A 13,051-nucleotide genomic window follows, 5' to 3' on the forward strand; every position below is an offset into this window, starting at 1 on the left:
TAAAGTCAACCACCTGAGCATGGGGAGGGGAGAACTTGAGGCATTTCGGCGTTAGCGTAAAAGGTTGAGTGTGGCACATTTGCCACCCATCACCGTCACCGGGGCTCCACCTGGCACGCGACTTTGCCATCACTTCTCGTACTCGTAGTCACTCGTTTACGGTAGCCTCCCCATCAGTAGTGGTACTATACATCTTACAATCTAAGCACAAGGTACTTTGTTGCTCTACTCGTCAAAGCTTTCAATGGTTCTCACCCCTCTCGTATCTCCTACAGACTCGTATCTATCACAGTCTTCACCTCTATCTCGTCCAGCTCGCACGCCCACCAGCTCCCGTCCCTCCCTCGACGTTCATCCCCCACCTCTTCGTAAGACTTCCACCAGTAGCTTGTCAAAACTATCCGACTTTCATCTCGACTCCCCAGCATCGGATGACAGTGGTGATGCCTTCTCCTCTGAAGCCCTGTCTTATCAGCGGGTCGAAGGTGTGCGTCATGTCTCACTTAGCCTCAAGGCGAGGTGAGTCGTCCTCAACGGCCCGATCGTCCCTTTGCTCATCTCAGCGGCTGGCGCAGGCCAGACTTCAAGACTGAGATCTTGACCATTCTGCGAGGCTTGGTGAGTACGATATGGCATTCTTTGCTGACCCCAGCATGTACCACTGTGGACGTCATCAATTCTGACTCCGTCCTCAATCCATCTCCAGAAGATTTCCGGAGCTCTCACCAATGCCGTATTCTTCGTGTCCTTCAATCCGGCACCGACGCCGACCTCTCCCTCTATGTCGCCGATGTTGACTCCGTCCATGCCACCGGTAGATCCTTCACATCCAACTCCATTGCAGCCTGATCAGTACCCGCCAACTCTGCTCCTTCGTATTTATGGACCTAGCACCGACGTACTCATATCAAGAACAGACGAGCTTCGGATCCTACATGTTCTCAGCACGGTCTACAGTCTCGGCCCTAGAATTTACGGAACCTTTACCAACGGTCGTGTGGAGCAATTCTTCCCATCTCGAGCTTTGACACTTAAGGAGGTACATGACCCGGTCATCTCTCGCGGCATCGCTCGGCGTATGCGTGAACTGCATTCAGTGGATTTGCACTTGCTTGGCTATGGACAAGGTCGTGAGGGTATTCCCATGGTCTGGTCATGCTTGGAACAATGGCTTGGTCCCGCTCAGTCCGTACTTATGACCTTGGCAAAGAAGGATGCAGTTTGGTCCCGGTGGGTGGAAGAGTTTGATCTCCCTCGTGCAAAGGTCGAACTGGAGCAATATCGACAAAGGTTACTCCAGGAAGGTTCAAGTCTGGTCTTCTCTCGTGAGTCGTCTCTCACCGATGTGGCCGGCAAGCTAACAGGCAGATAATGACGCCCACTGTGGCAACTTACTTCGCCTTGACGTGGTCCCTCCCAACCTACCTGACCACCATCGCGTGAGTGATCCGACATCAGTCAAGCTAACCTCAGTATGTGGTGATCGATTTCGAGTATGCCGCACCAAACCCTCGTGGGTACGACATTGGTAACTACTTTCACGAGTGGTGCGCCGTGCACCATCATCACGCGATGACTCCATCCGCCCAACCCCGCCTTCCCTATCCCAACGCTTCTGATCGTGAGAACTTTTACCGGGCGTACCTATCCCTAGACATGAACGCAAGCAGCGGAGATGAGGTCCTCGGACGGAGAGGTGATGTGAGCGCCACCAGAGTGCAGGCTCTCGAGCGCGAGGTGCTCATGTGGAGTCCGGCATGCAGTGTCTTCTGGTCTGTATGGGCCATAGTGCAGGCGGAAGGACAAGTCAACGCACTTATCGAAGGGCGAGAGGAAGAAGTGGATTACAACTACTTGGTGAGTGCAACTTTGATATCCTGCGCTCAATCCAGTCGTATGCAAAAGAGCGGATGGGCATGTTCCGGCAAGAAACGAGAGCTCTGGGAATCCTTGCATGACCGCGGCTTTGGCAATGAGGTGACCCATTCCTCAATGCACCCGTCGAGCGGCACCTCTCGCACCTGCGCCGCTTTGTAAGACGTCGATAGCATGCTCTCGCCACGGAGGATCACTTTGGTCAGTAGACTGAACGGGAGACAAGATTCATGAAAAGTCCAGTTGCCGGCCCGCGACGTATATAATTTGAAGAGATCTCTTGAATGTATATAATCATAGAGCCACATAGTATTGACCCAATGCGTTGGGACTTCCATCCGCGTTCGCCAGTCCATTCCCATCCGTCGACATCTTTGGAAAGTCACCGAACCAAGAGTATCTCTGGACCATGCTCGCGCCTTCGCCCTCGATCCAGTCTATCACCGTCGTCATGAACGCTTTGGCTTGGTCGGGGGTGCAGACTTGACCGCTGGAGTAGTCGGTGCAATCCCACTCCGTCAACCAAAGTGGCTTGTTAAAGGTAGAGTAAAAGTCCTGTCGTCAGCTAGGCAGCTGAAAATCGATACTCACTTTTGCATAGGTGATTAGATCGTCTGCATCGGTACCGTAGAAGTGGAAAGAGACAATGTCGTACTTGCATTTTCCAGCGCAAGCCGTGACCCAGTCCTACGTATGAGCTTTGCATGAGCCGTGGCGTGTCGCGCACTCACTTGTAGCCACTGCTTCCCGCCTCTGGCGACGGCTGGAGTACTGATGAGGTATGAACCACCGAGTGTAGTGACCCAGTTTTGATGAGCCGTGGCAGCATCGCCAGCGGATATAGCGGATCCTCCGACTGACGAAGGCTGATCGGCTGAGAGTCAACATTCGATTCTGCGTTACAAGATTGATTGACACTCACGCTCGTTGAAGGACAGGACATATTTCGTACCCGCTGGCCAGCTCTTGGCAGCCGCTGCCAGTCCACTTGTTGACCCTGTACCCCAGACCATGGGCACAAACTCCAAACCATCGGCTCCTGATCCTGTAGGCGACAATCCCCAGTTATAATACCATGATAGCTTTGATCCTGACACTGACTTGAACGCAGACAGCTGTCCCGAGCTCGAGTCGACGGCGAGACCCACCGCTCCTCCTGCAGCCCCGCCGCCGCCGTTCCCACCTCCACCGTTTCCACCTGTCGAAGGGGCCGAGGGCGGTGCAGCCGCCGATGACGGGGCAGGTACTGGAGAGACTACGGGAGTGCTGGCTACCGACGTGGGGACGACTCCGGAATGTGCACCCTGCGGGGCAGGGGTATTTATGGTGGGTTGAACGGCGGGCGCCGATGATGATGAGACTTGACCAAAGCCGTGATTGGACATGTGCTGTCCGTTTCCAGCGGCATGAGAGTGGGTGCCGCCGTTTGCAAAGGCTGCTGCGGCCGTGACGGTAGAGTTATGACGAGTGCACGCACGCCTGACGGGAGAAGCGTGGGTGAGAGATAGAAGAGGAAGAAGAGAAACGAGTGTGAAAGAGCGCATTGCGTGAAGCTGGGACCGGCAGCGAGGTCTTGAAAACGGTTGGAAATATAGACTGAGGAAACAAACATAGAACCAGTTCAGTCTTTATCCTTTTGAACTGACCGGGAGTACAGGGATCCGAATGGAAATTGGGGGTCGGACAGCAACAACCTTGACCCGCATCTTGCCTTGCCATCCGAAACGAGAATCTCGATCTGCGGGCTAGACCCTTGGAGTGCTCACGTTCAGGGGTCACAAGCATCATGTTGCATTGATTGCACGGGGCCGATGGATAGGATGGAGGTGTTTGAGGGGTAATGGGAGAGAGATTGAGAGTGTAAAAGGTATCATCAAAGGGAGAGATGAAACCGAGATCGGCATGTCGGAAGCAACTAGCAACAGAAGTCAGAGTGCACGGGCCATCGGCCATGGGCCAGGCTGCGGGGCTCCACTGCCTCCACTTTCACAGTCACGTGATCACCCTTCCCCTTCTCGCATCCTCACTCAACTCGGGTCTTAGGGGATGCTCAACTCAACTCACTGTATATCACTGTATCACGCCTCAACTACCCCTTCCTTTGCGTTTGTCGGGTCATGAACAAGTGGGCCCCCATAGCTCCCAATAAGCCAGGACAACCCTCCACTTCTCGTTTCACCTCGGTACTCAAACCTCAAAAGCCCGGACACAAACCTCAAGTCGTCGGTGCCGCCTTGGTCGGTCCATGGCCCGAATCTGTACTCACCCACATCATCACCTTTCTTCCCGTTCCCGACTTACCGCAAGTGGCCCGTGTCAACAGAGCCTTTGCGCGGCTCGTCAGGGATGACTCTGGATGGGAGAAACGAGCTCGGCTCTTGGGCCTTTCACCTCATAGATCCAAACCTCTCATCAAATCGCCCCAGAAGCCGTCGTCGGGAGCTCAACAAGACGATGAGTTTGGTGATTTCTCAACGTCCACAGATGTCTTCGAGGACATCGATTTTGGAGACTCCCGGACCGATCAGAAATCCGGAAATGACCTACTCGACTTTGCGGACCTCCCACTGCCTTCCAAGCCTTCTGGTCAAAAGGCCACTGGTTTCTTTGCTTTGACACCCCCAGCTTCTATCGGACCAGGTCCATATCTGCTCGCTTACAGAAACCATCATCTATCTCTGCTACCATCATGTCACCATCTTCGATCATCTCCCTCCCCAAGCTCAACGCTGGCGCTTCTATTCCCTCCATCCCCCACCACCGCTCTGCCTCCTTCCCTTGCCGAGCAATCAAATGGTCTCCTCACTCTGCTTCTGTTCCTGTCACCTCGACTGCAACCCTTACGAGACTGGGGCTTCTTACGACAAGCTTTGCTCTCAGCTGCTGACCGTTTTGACTCATCCTGTTTGATGGCCTTCGAAGTGGCTGACAGCAAACAAGATGAAGCAGGTATGCGACTCGCTGCGGAGAGCAGTTGGAAGGTTTGGGATGCAGGAGGAGGGCGACGGGAGCAATGGGAATGCGGCAGAGTATGGGTAGAGAAGCGAGAAGTATTCTACGAGACGTCTAAATGGGATCCGTTGGAGAACATCGTGTAAGTCTTTTTCATTCTGCAAGATCGATTTGACACTCTCAGCAAAGCTCAGTCACCCAGTGGAGGGACCGTTCGTCAGCTCGACTTCACCCCCATGGATGCTTTCATGTCTCATGTTCTTGAGACATTCCGCCTCGATGCCCAACTGGCGGTCCGAGTATTCCCATTGTCCGCAAGGGTCGTTCTCTCTTTCTGCGAACGAGTCGCCAACGACGTCATTGGTGAATACCTTCAATCACTACTGTCACAGGCAAGGATAGTATCTCAGGATCTCTTCCTTCAGGCCACGGCGGCCACATTCGTCCAGGCTTGGAAGCTCGTGGATGTGGCGATGGAAGTTCTTGGAGACCAGCAGACATTCATACCTCGTACAAAGATAGAGGATGTCGTGTGAGTCATGCGTGATCACTACTTTTCTAATCTCAGCTACCGCATGTTCGAGGTGAATATGGACGAGTATCTCGAAGAAGAGACAGAAGCAGTCAAGCGGCAACTGGATAGCGTTTGTCAGGCGTGGGATCAGCAGGTGAGTTGAACCTTCCCAGTTATGTAACGTAGCTGAGTGCAGCTCGCTGGATCCGAAAAACCGGCTCAGTCCTCCAAGCCCACCTTTCTGTCCGCCTCAAACCCAGACCAGGTCAAACGCAACGTCCTTGCGGGATTTCGAGACGCGCTCCTCCTTCCCGTGACTATCGTGCCTCGTACAGTGACGCTAGGTGTCAATGCCATTGTGACGGGTGGAAGTCAAGCAGTCAATGGCCTGTCCATGCTCAATCCTCAAAAGTGGGGTGGTGCGAATGGGCGTCCGCAGCTCGTCAAGCAAGAGGATGGCGAAGTGCTCATGGAGACTTCGGTCGCTGAGGACGTCAATGCCTCTGAAACGACAGAAGAGGTTCTTCCACCCCCGTCGTCGCAACCTAACGGCAAAGACTCCTCGCCTACGATTGCCTCGACCGACCGCAAGGCTTTCGACCGCATGCAGCTCTTGGTGTCTCTTGACACGGCTCTCGAACTCATACACGCCGATCGTGATTCTCTGAAGCGAGCAGAAACTTTTGCCAAGTATCCAGGAAAGTGTGGGCACCGTGTCAGGGAGACACTCGAGGAGATCTTCATCCTACTTCTCAAAGCTACAGGGGATCGTCACATCGCTCCAGGATTTAAAATGTAAGCATCCATCTTATCTGCCTTGTGATGAGATTGATCAAAGTGCAACGAATCAGATGCGGTCGTATCGCCCTGCCGAACATTCCGAGACTACGAGCGTTGCTCCTCTCCTTCAATTCTTCGAGCTGGTGCATGTCGGAGACACTGTCCAGTCCATGGTGCAAGTCTACTTTGACAAGGAGCTGGCCCAATACGTGGACAGGACCGACTTTTTGAATGCGGTGATGCGAGAGAAGAAGCGTTTCGAGGCGGTGTTGGACGACGCTGTAGCCGCCGGTCTGAATGCCGGTATCGAGGTCCTCATGAATCAAGTGAGTGTGTCCGGTGCATCGCCGCTGACATCAGGTCGAACACATCATTCTGGTCAAGACAGGTCCTCGGGAGTATTACCCGGTGGAAGGTACACATATGGAGCTCAAGCCTACAGAGGGGTGCCGGGAGGCAATAGCCTGTCTAGAGATGCACTGTAACCTTTTGAAGGGTAGTACCTCCAAAGAGGTCCTAGAAGTGTTCTATCAAGAGGTCGGGATCCGACTGCAAGCGTATGTTTTGACTTCCATGACAGAATGGTATTCATTGACTACCAGGATCCTGCAAAGGCATTTGAAACGACAAATTATATCACTTGAAGGAGGATTTCAAATCATCGCCGACCTGAACGCTTATCATGCTTTTGTGGCCTCTCTGAAGCAACAGCGCATCACCGAGGATTTTTCCAACTTGAAAATGCTGGGACATGTGTACATTGTGTCGGACGCCAAAGATCTGGCTCAGATCGTGCGGGATGTGACACGGTATGGAGGTACATTCCGACCTGAAGAGTGAGTGTTTAAACCCGAGGTGAACACTGACAGACCAGCATCTACGAGTTCATCCAGAGACGGAGTGACTGGAAGAAGATTGAGAAGACGGTGGACAAGGTAAGCGAGATGGGTCTGGGATGTGTCACGACTGACCATCTTACAGGCCATGTACGCTCTGTCTGTCAAGGAGGACTGCGTGATCATGTGAGGGCTAGTGGTGCGATGCTGGAGCCTCACACACGTGTAGAGATAGTAGTTACAGGTGACATAGGTTGTAGTGACGAGCGATATGCGAAAAGTCAAAAGTCAAAAGTGATAGAAACCTGAGCGCGTCGTGGTACCTTAGTTACTCGTAGCTGTCATCGGCCCCACCCCCAAGTAAGCCCTCCATCCCACATCTCCACTTGACTTTGTGACTTCAGTAAGATTACCCTTGTTCTCCACTCTCATCCCCACTCTCTCTGTCTCACCTGACCACTCCACTACTTGGTGCTCACTCGTCACCTTCACTTTGACTACTTTTCACATCCTTCCCTTCTCCCTCAGCGCTCAACTCATCATCATCATGACCGCCACTCCCCCTTCCACCATCAGGCTACCACCCCCGCCATCCCAGTCCGAGCTGTTCAACTCAGCTCTGGCCACAGACACCCCATCTGATACCCCTAACAGCTCGTCTTTCCTCCCAGGGCAAGTTCCTTTACCCAAGCCTCGACGCAAATCCGCTGGCAGGAGCTTCTCCACTGTGGGGCATGGCTACAGTAGTCATCGACGAGTGAGCAAAGCCACCTTCAGAGGTGTGGATGACTTCGTCGGCGATGCAGACGCTCTCAAGCTTCCCACTCTGGTCCCAGGGATCCGTCCCGCCTACTCCACCCCTCTTCCTGTCTTACCCATGGTTGTACTTTGCATCGTGAGTCACTGATATCGGATCGACGACACGTGAACTGATCGCAGGCCATGCTCTCAGAGCTCCTGGCAGCTAATCTGTGTACCCCGTTCCTGCTCAAGATGGTCGAAGGTGGATGTTTTCTCTTATCCACTTGTGTCTGGGAGCTCACGGTGCAGGCTTCTTCCTGGACGCTGGGAAACCTAAGAACAGTGAGACAGAAGCAGCCGTTGGCTTGTGGACAGGTGTGTGTGTCTAACAACAAGGCTCACTTGCTGACAGACAGGAAACCTCGTATCTGTATTCTTCATCACCCAGTTTTTCACCAGTCTACTCTGGTCTAGTATTGCCGACAAGCATGGTAGGAGAGCTGTCATCGTAGCCAGTCTAGCCGTGAGTTTCACCTACGGGGACCAATACTTCCAATAATAGCAACGACTGAGACTGATGTGCAGGGAAGCGCAGTCGCTCTGGTCGTATTTGGCACGTCTGAGTCTGTGAGTCACGCCATTGAGACATCGCATCTCTCTGACGAGTAGCTGCCCGAAGCGATCTGTGTCCGACTCGTACAGGGCATATTTGGAGGTGCAGTGGGGGTGGTAAGTGTCACGCTCATGTTCAAGGAGGGGGACAGTCACTGATGGCAGTTCCGAGGATCCATCCGAGACTTGACAGATGACACGAACGCCACGCGAGCATATGCCGTCCTTGGGTTTTCATGGGGTTTTGGAGGTGTTATTGGTCCTGTGAGCGACGAGGTTTCTCAAGCCGTATCATTATTCTCTGACAACATAGATATTGGGTGGTGTCTTCGAAAGTCCAGCCGACAATTTCCCAGGCTCATTCCTCGGTCGCATTGGATTCTTTCAAACCTTTCCCTACCTCCTCCCCACCGTCATCGCTGGCGCTCTACTTGTGACTGGATCCATCTTGGCTTGCTTCCTATCTTGGGATGGAGGTGTTCGAGGTGGTACTCGCATCGCACTGCCAGTGGAAAAGAACGAACCTCTGATTCCTCAAGATCCATTACGCCAGCCCTCGCCCGTGCCGTCTCACAGGACTGCAGTACCTTCAGTCAGGGCCAAACGCAGTGTCTTGTCGCCCTTACCGGATCCAGAATCGGCAGCGTATGGTGCGGGTTATCCAGGATTGAACGTCGGCTCCGTACCACATGGTCGCCGTGACAGCAGAGCCAGCTTGGGTACCGCTTACGGGTAAGTCGTATCTACAAGTGTGAGCTGACATCTGACCGTTTCAGATACGGAGGTATTCGATCCAAACACCCCACTCTGGCAGCGAGAGCAGCATTGGAAGCAGCCCGACGCGTATCCGGCGCCCCGAGGCGTTCTTCAGACGCCGGGCAGGACGAGCCAGAAACGTCGGAGGAAAGTGGTCCCCTTGGTTTTGCGCAGAAATTGCTGCTCGGTGAGTTGTAACATATAACCTTTGGCTAATCGTAGCCAACGAGGAAAACACTTTCAACTTGAATGACCTATGGTTATCAGCGGCCGTGGCTCAAGACATGGCCGTCTTTGAGGACGACGACGCCACGGTGGAAGAGAACGAACAGGATGAGGACGACGATATGGAAGAGCCATTCGAGACCACGCCGCAACCGTCCCCAGCGCATACACCTGGTTCTCAACACCCCGATAGCATCGCCCGACGGAGGTTCACCCGTGGCCGCATGGCTAGTATCCAGGGATCATTAGGATACCGTAGCGGAGCCGCTCATCGACTATCCGTCTCGCAAGGTGGTAGACGGTTTAGTACCAGCTCCGGTCAAATGCCCTCCATCTTCGCAAATACCGGCCTGGCATCACCTCCGCCCATCACAGCGATTCACACGGACCCAGATCTGGCTTCACCTAGCGGGGGTGATCCCTTCTTTCAAAGTCCGGTCCCCGAACGACGACAAGCTGGTCTTAGTGTTATTACCGAACGCAATGTCAGCACTACAGAGGCGTCACCTCTGTTGAGCCCCGCTGCTGAAGTGACTGACAAAGCCAAGGGGTCAGCTTGGGGTGCCCTGCCCTTGATGGTGATCCTGCAGGTGAGTCGTCTGGTAAAGTCCATCTGATGCGCTGACAGAATAGTATGGACTGTTGGCGTTGCACAATACGACACACGACCAGCTTTTCTTGTCATTCCTTGTCTCGTGAGCGTATCCTCTCTGCTGAGTCAACAGTCGCGCTAAGTAACAGACCCTATCGCTCAGGCGGCATAGGTCTGAATCCCGCTCACTTTTCCCTGCTCATAGCCCTCATGTGCCTCTGCCAGCTGTATTACCAATTTTACCTCTACCCCCGGCTCGGACCCCCTCTAGGTCGTTTCTCGCATCTTCAGATGTTCCGCCTGGGATGTTTCTTGTACATTCCAGCTTATGCTGCTCTCCCTCTGCTCCACGCATTCGCAAGCGAGCAGTCGGGTGGGAGCTTTATAGTGATGACCCGTGAGTCCCTCTGACTTCTGCCTATCTTGCTTGCTGACGTGGACAGTTTTAACGATAATCACGTATGTACAGAGACACTGCCGGGTTCAGGGCGTGCTGACTCGTCAGGGCTGTACGATACTGCGGTGGTACTTTAGCCTACACTTCGATTATGGTTCTAATTGTTGGTCTTTCCCTTTTGTCGTGCTGAGTGACAAGTGACGAGATAGAATGTCATGTCCCCTCCTCATGTGGTCGGTCTCGCCAACGGGCTCGCTCAGAGCGTCGTGTCATTCTCACGTTTCTTCGGACCAGTGATTGGTGGGGCTGTCTGGAGTGCGAGTATCAACGGAAACCCTGCTGGCTACCCCATCGGCTTTTACATCGTCGCGGCTGGCTGCTTGTTGCAATGGTCACTCTCTTTCCTCATCCGATGAGCTAGGCATAGCAGGACGATGACACGTGACCAAGTCTTGTTTTGTATCTTGTGGATAAATGGATATAATGTGTAGTCAGAACATATGCAATACACGACGTACGACCGTGGTGTCTGGTGTGTATGGATCAGCATCGGTACGAGCAGAGTAGAGTACGGGTAGTAGTAGTAGTAGTAGTACCGCTCGTATTCTTATTCTTCTAGTATTTCAACACAACCTTAATTTAGCCACGAGCATATGACATTGTGATTTTCGTAAGTGTGCAGCAACTCGCAACTTGCAGTTTCGTCATCAACACATAACCATCTCTTCTTGTCATCATGAAACAGCTCATCGTCTTTGACTTTGACTGGTCCTTTGTCGATCAAGATACCGACAGGTGGGTGTTTGAAGTTCTCTCCACAGAGCTACGTAGGAAGCTGCAAGAGCGCAAGTCATCGCAAAACACAGGTATCCAATGTACACCCGACGTCGTGTATGTCTCTCTCTCTATCTCTCTCCACACCTTGCTGGCAACCAACACTTCGCTAATACAAGCAGGGACCAGACCATGTATGATCTCTTCAAAGCTGGATTCACTCGTGAAGATGTTTCAGGTGCTTTACGGATACTCCCATTCGTCAGTCGTCCTGATAGCAGAACATAAAACTCACTCACCCTTCAGCATCCCGCTATGAAACGTGCTGTTCTTTCGCTCAAAGAACGCTCACCGGAAACTACCTTCATCTGTCTTTCCAACTCTAATGAAATCTACATCGGCACTATACTCGCGGTAAGTTTTGCTACCCCTAGCCAATCTCGTCGTTTTCTTCATCCGGGAGGCCCAAATGCAGTGGGGCGATGTGCTCCATACTAATCCAATAGAAACATGGCCTCACCGACCTGTTCGATGTCATCATCACCAACCCAGCTCGCTGGGACGATCAACACCCAGATCTCATACACGTCGGACGTCGTCTTCCTGCCTCCTCTCCGCCACACGGATGCTCAGTAGGCTGTCTGGCCAACATGTGTAAAGGGGACGAGTTAGACGCTTATCTCGCCGCTCACGGAGGTCGGGATAGTTTTAAAAGAATAGCATATGTGGGTGATGGCGCAAACGACTTTTGTCCTTTGTTAAGGATGCGTTCTGGGGATGTGGCGTACGTTCGCAAGGGTTTTGAATTGGCGGAGAAGGTCGTACATGAGAAAACGAGGGAGGATGGGAAGAAAGCAGGATTGAAGGTGGATGTGAAATTTTGGGAACAAGCTTGGGAGATTGACGAGTGAGTGGATGTGTATAGAATACTCTTGGAAGGTACACTGACGTGCGCAGATACTTTCAGAAGTTATGACTGTGGGACTTGGTGACCAAGTCCAGTATGGTCAGAAGTCGTAGCTCGTCGTCCCTCAATGACAACGATCGTGATACATGATTAGATGAGATATTTTGCATAGTTGCATTTTCATATCCGATACCCTCCACCTTGACCGCTGGCGTCATGTAAAGCACTCCAGACCCCTCTGGCGGATTCTCCTCCAGGTGCAGCCTCCAACGTGAGGTTTTTCAGATGTTTCAACTTTGAACCGGAAGTATCGAGCAGGAGTTTTACCTAGACCGTCAGTTTTTACCCTTGAGAACCAGTATTGATGCTTGTCACCTTTTGAGCGACCTGATTGGTCTCCAATCCATTCACACATATGACCTTGTCCCTCCCGTTGACTGAGTGTCAGCCATGGGCACAGGTGAGAGATGAGAAAGACGGACCGTAATGACCTCGAATGACTCCTGCTCGACCTCTGCGTAATTGCCGGACGACAATCTCGACATCTGGATTCTCCTTGGCAAGTTGAATGAGGGGAGTCTTGAGATACGTTCTGGTGGTGAGTGATGCTTAGACGATACCTGAGAGGTTTGAGAGACTCACCTCAGACCATGTTGAGATGGAGAGAGGGGGTCATGGTCTAATACGAGACGTCGGAGTGGGGTGAGATAGTGATGATAACCCTGTATCGGGACGGTCCTAGGAGACAGAAGGGAGGTAGGTATGACCCGTGGCATGTCGAGGGAGGTGAAGGGGGTTAAGACCAACCCTATAGTGAGCACGGGGTAGGTAGTAGGGTAGTGTGGGTGTTGCTGGTGGATTGGCTAAGAGGGAGGGGGGAAGAAAGTGAGATAATGATGTGGCAATTGAAGGAAACCATGACGGAATCAAATGTATCATTGTGATTGTGGGAATCGGATGAAAATTAAATGTATGGGCCTGGCCAAAGGGAGCGTGTTGGCACTCGGAGCATTCGGGTCGAGTGCGAGTGGGAAATGGCTGTGGGCTGCAGGCAAGGGCAAGGGCGATTAGGGGGACATGGGACAATAGC

The 13,051-nt window shown here is 52.7% G+C and overlaps 6 protein-coding genes across 6 annotated transcripts; 4 read left to right on the forward strand and 2 right to left on the reverse strand.

Moving 5' to 3' along the window:
* Positions 1-163: 163 nt before the first annotated feature.
* Positions 164-2,179, forward strand: TREMEDRAFT_36349 (uncharacterized protein). Its single transcript, XM_007000756.1, has 6 exons — positions 164-519; positions 564-618; positions 653-1,325; positions 1,369-1,439; positions 1,474-1,857; positions 1,893-2,179. Exons 1-6 carry the CDS (start codon positions 245-247, stop codon positions 1,956-1,958), a joined length of 1,524 nt encoding a protein of 507 aa, XP_007000818.1. The 5' UTR covers positions 164-244; the 3' UTR covers positions 1,959-2,179.
* TREMEDRAFT_58092 (uncharacterized protein) lies at positions 2,170-3,419 on the reverse strand (the record flags this gene model as incomplete). Its single annotated transcript, XM_007001073.1, has 4 exons — positions 2,170-2,430; positions 2,467-2,562; positions 2,607-2,749; positions 2,798-3,419. 4 exons carry the CDS (start codon positions 3,417-3,419, stop codon positions 2,170-2,172), a joined length of 1,122 nt encoding a protein of 373 aa, XP_007001135.1.
* A 573-nt stretch (positions 3,420-3,992) lies between these two features.
* On the forward strand, positions 3,993-7,147 carry TREMEDRAFT_24527 (uncharacterized protein; the record flags this gene model as incomplete). The annotated part of the gene is made up of 9 exons (XM_007000446.1): positions 3,993-4,969; positions 5,012-5,359; positions 5,396-5,499; positions 5,533-6,136; positions 6,180-6,447; positions 6,482-6,678; positions 6,724-6,957; positions 6,996-7,056; positions 7,103-7,147. The coding sequence occupies 9 exons, from the start codon at positions 3,993-3,995 to the stop codon at positions 7,145-7,147; spliced, it is 2,838 nt and encodes a 945-aa protein (XP_007000508.1).
* A 357-nt stretch (positions 7,148-7,504) lies between these two features.
* Positions 7,505-10,696, forward strand: TREMEDRAFT_26490 (uncharacterized protein; the record flags this gene model as incomplete). The annotated part of the gene is made up of 14 exons (XM_007000703.1): positions 7,505-7,852; positions 7,897-7,960; positions 8,008-8,073; positions 8,115-8,221; positions 8,284-8,325; positions 8,368-8,427; positions 8,476-8,574; positions 8,624-9,042; positions 9,087-9,253; positions 9,289-9,881; positions 9,925-9,986; positions 10,033-10,284; positions 10,389-10,443; positions 10,490-10,696. The coding sequence occupies 14 exons, from the start codon at positions 7,505-7,507 to the stop codon at positions 10,694-10,696; spliced, it is 2,541 nt and encodes an 846-aa protein (XP_007000765.1).
* A 320-nt stretch (positions 10,697-11,016) lies between these two features.
* On the forward strand, positions 11,017-12,143 carry TREMEDRAFT_70593 (uncharacterized protein; the record flags this gene model as incomplete). The annotated part of the gene is made up of 5 exons (XM_007001923.1): positions 11,017-11,171; positions 11,237-11,315; positions 11,361-11,468; positions 11,561-11,961; positions 12,012-12,143. 5 exons carry the CDS (start codon positions 11,017-11,019, stop codon positions 12,028-12,030), a joined length of 762 nt encoding a protein of 253 aa, XP_007001985.1. The 3' UTR covers positions 12,031-12,143.
* On the reverse strand, positions 12,142-12,737 carry TREMEDRAFT_26605 (uncharacterized protein; the record flags this gene model as incomplete). Its single annotated transcript, XM_007000714.1, has 4 exons — positions 12,142-12,288; positions 12,337-12,398; positions 12,444-12,553; positions 12,604-12,737. 4 exons carry the CDS (start codon positions 12,735-12,737, stop codon positions 12,142-12,144), a joined length of 453 nt encoding a protein of 150 aa, XP_007000776.1.
* Positions 12,738-13,051: the final 314 nt, after the last annotated feature.

This window comes from Tremella mesenterica (assembly GCF_000271645.1).
Source record: "Tremella mesenterica DSM 1558 unplaced genomic scaffold TREMEscaffold_1, whole genome shotgun sequence".
Taxonomy (NCBI): domain Eukaryota; kingdom Fungi; phylum Basidiomycota; class Tremellomycetes; order Tremellales; family Tremellaceae; genus Tremella; species Tremella mesenterica.

Bases quoted from the DNA above. Each gene is read 5' to 3' on its own strand.
- TREMEDRAFT_36349 (XM_007000756.1), top strand. From the start codon at position 245: ATGGTTCTCACCCCTCTCGTATCTCCTACAGACTCGTATCTATCACAG. The intron at 1,326-1,368 runs GTGAGTCGTCTC...GCTAACAGGCAG, and splicing joins TTCAAGTCTGGTCTTCTCTC to ATAATGACGCCCACTGTGGC. The intron at 1,440-1,473 runs GTGAGTGATCCG...AGCTAACCTCAG, and splicing joins ACCTACCTGACCACCATCGC to TATGTGGTGATCGATTTCGA.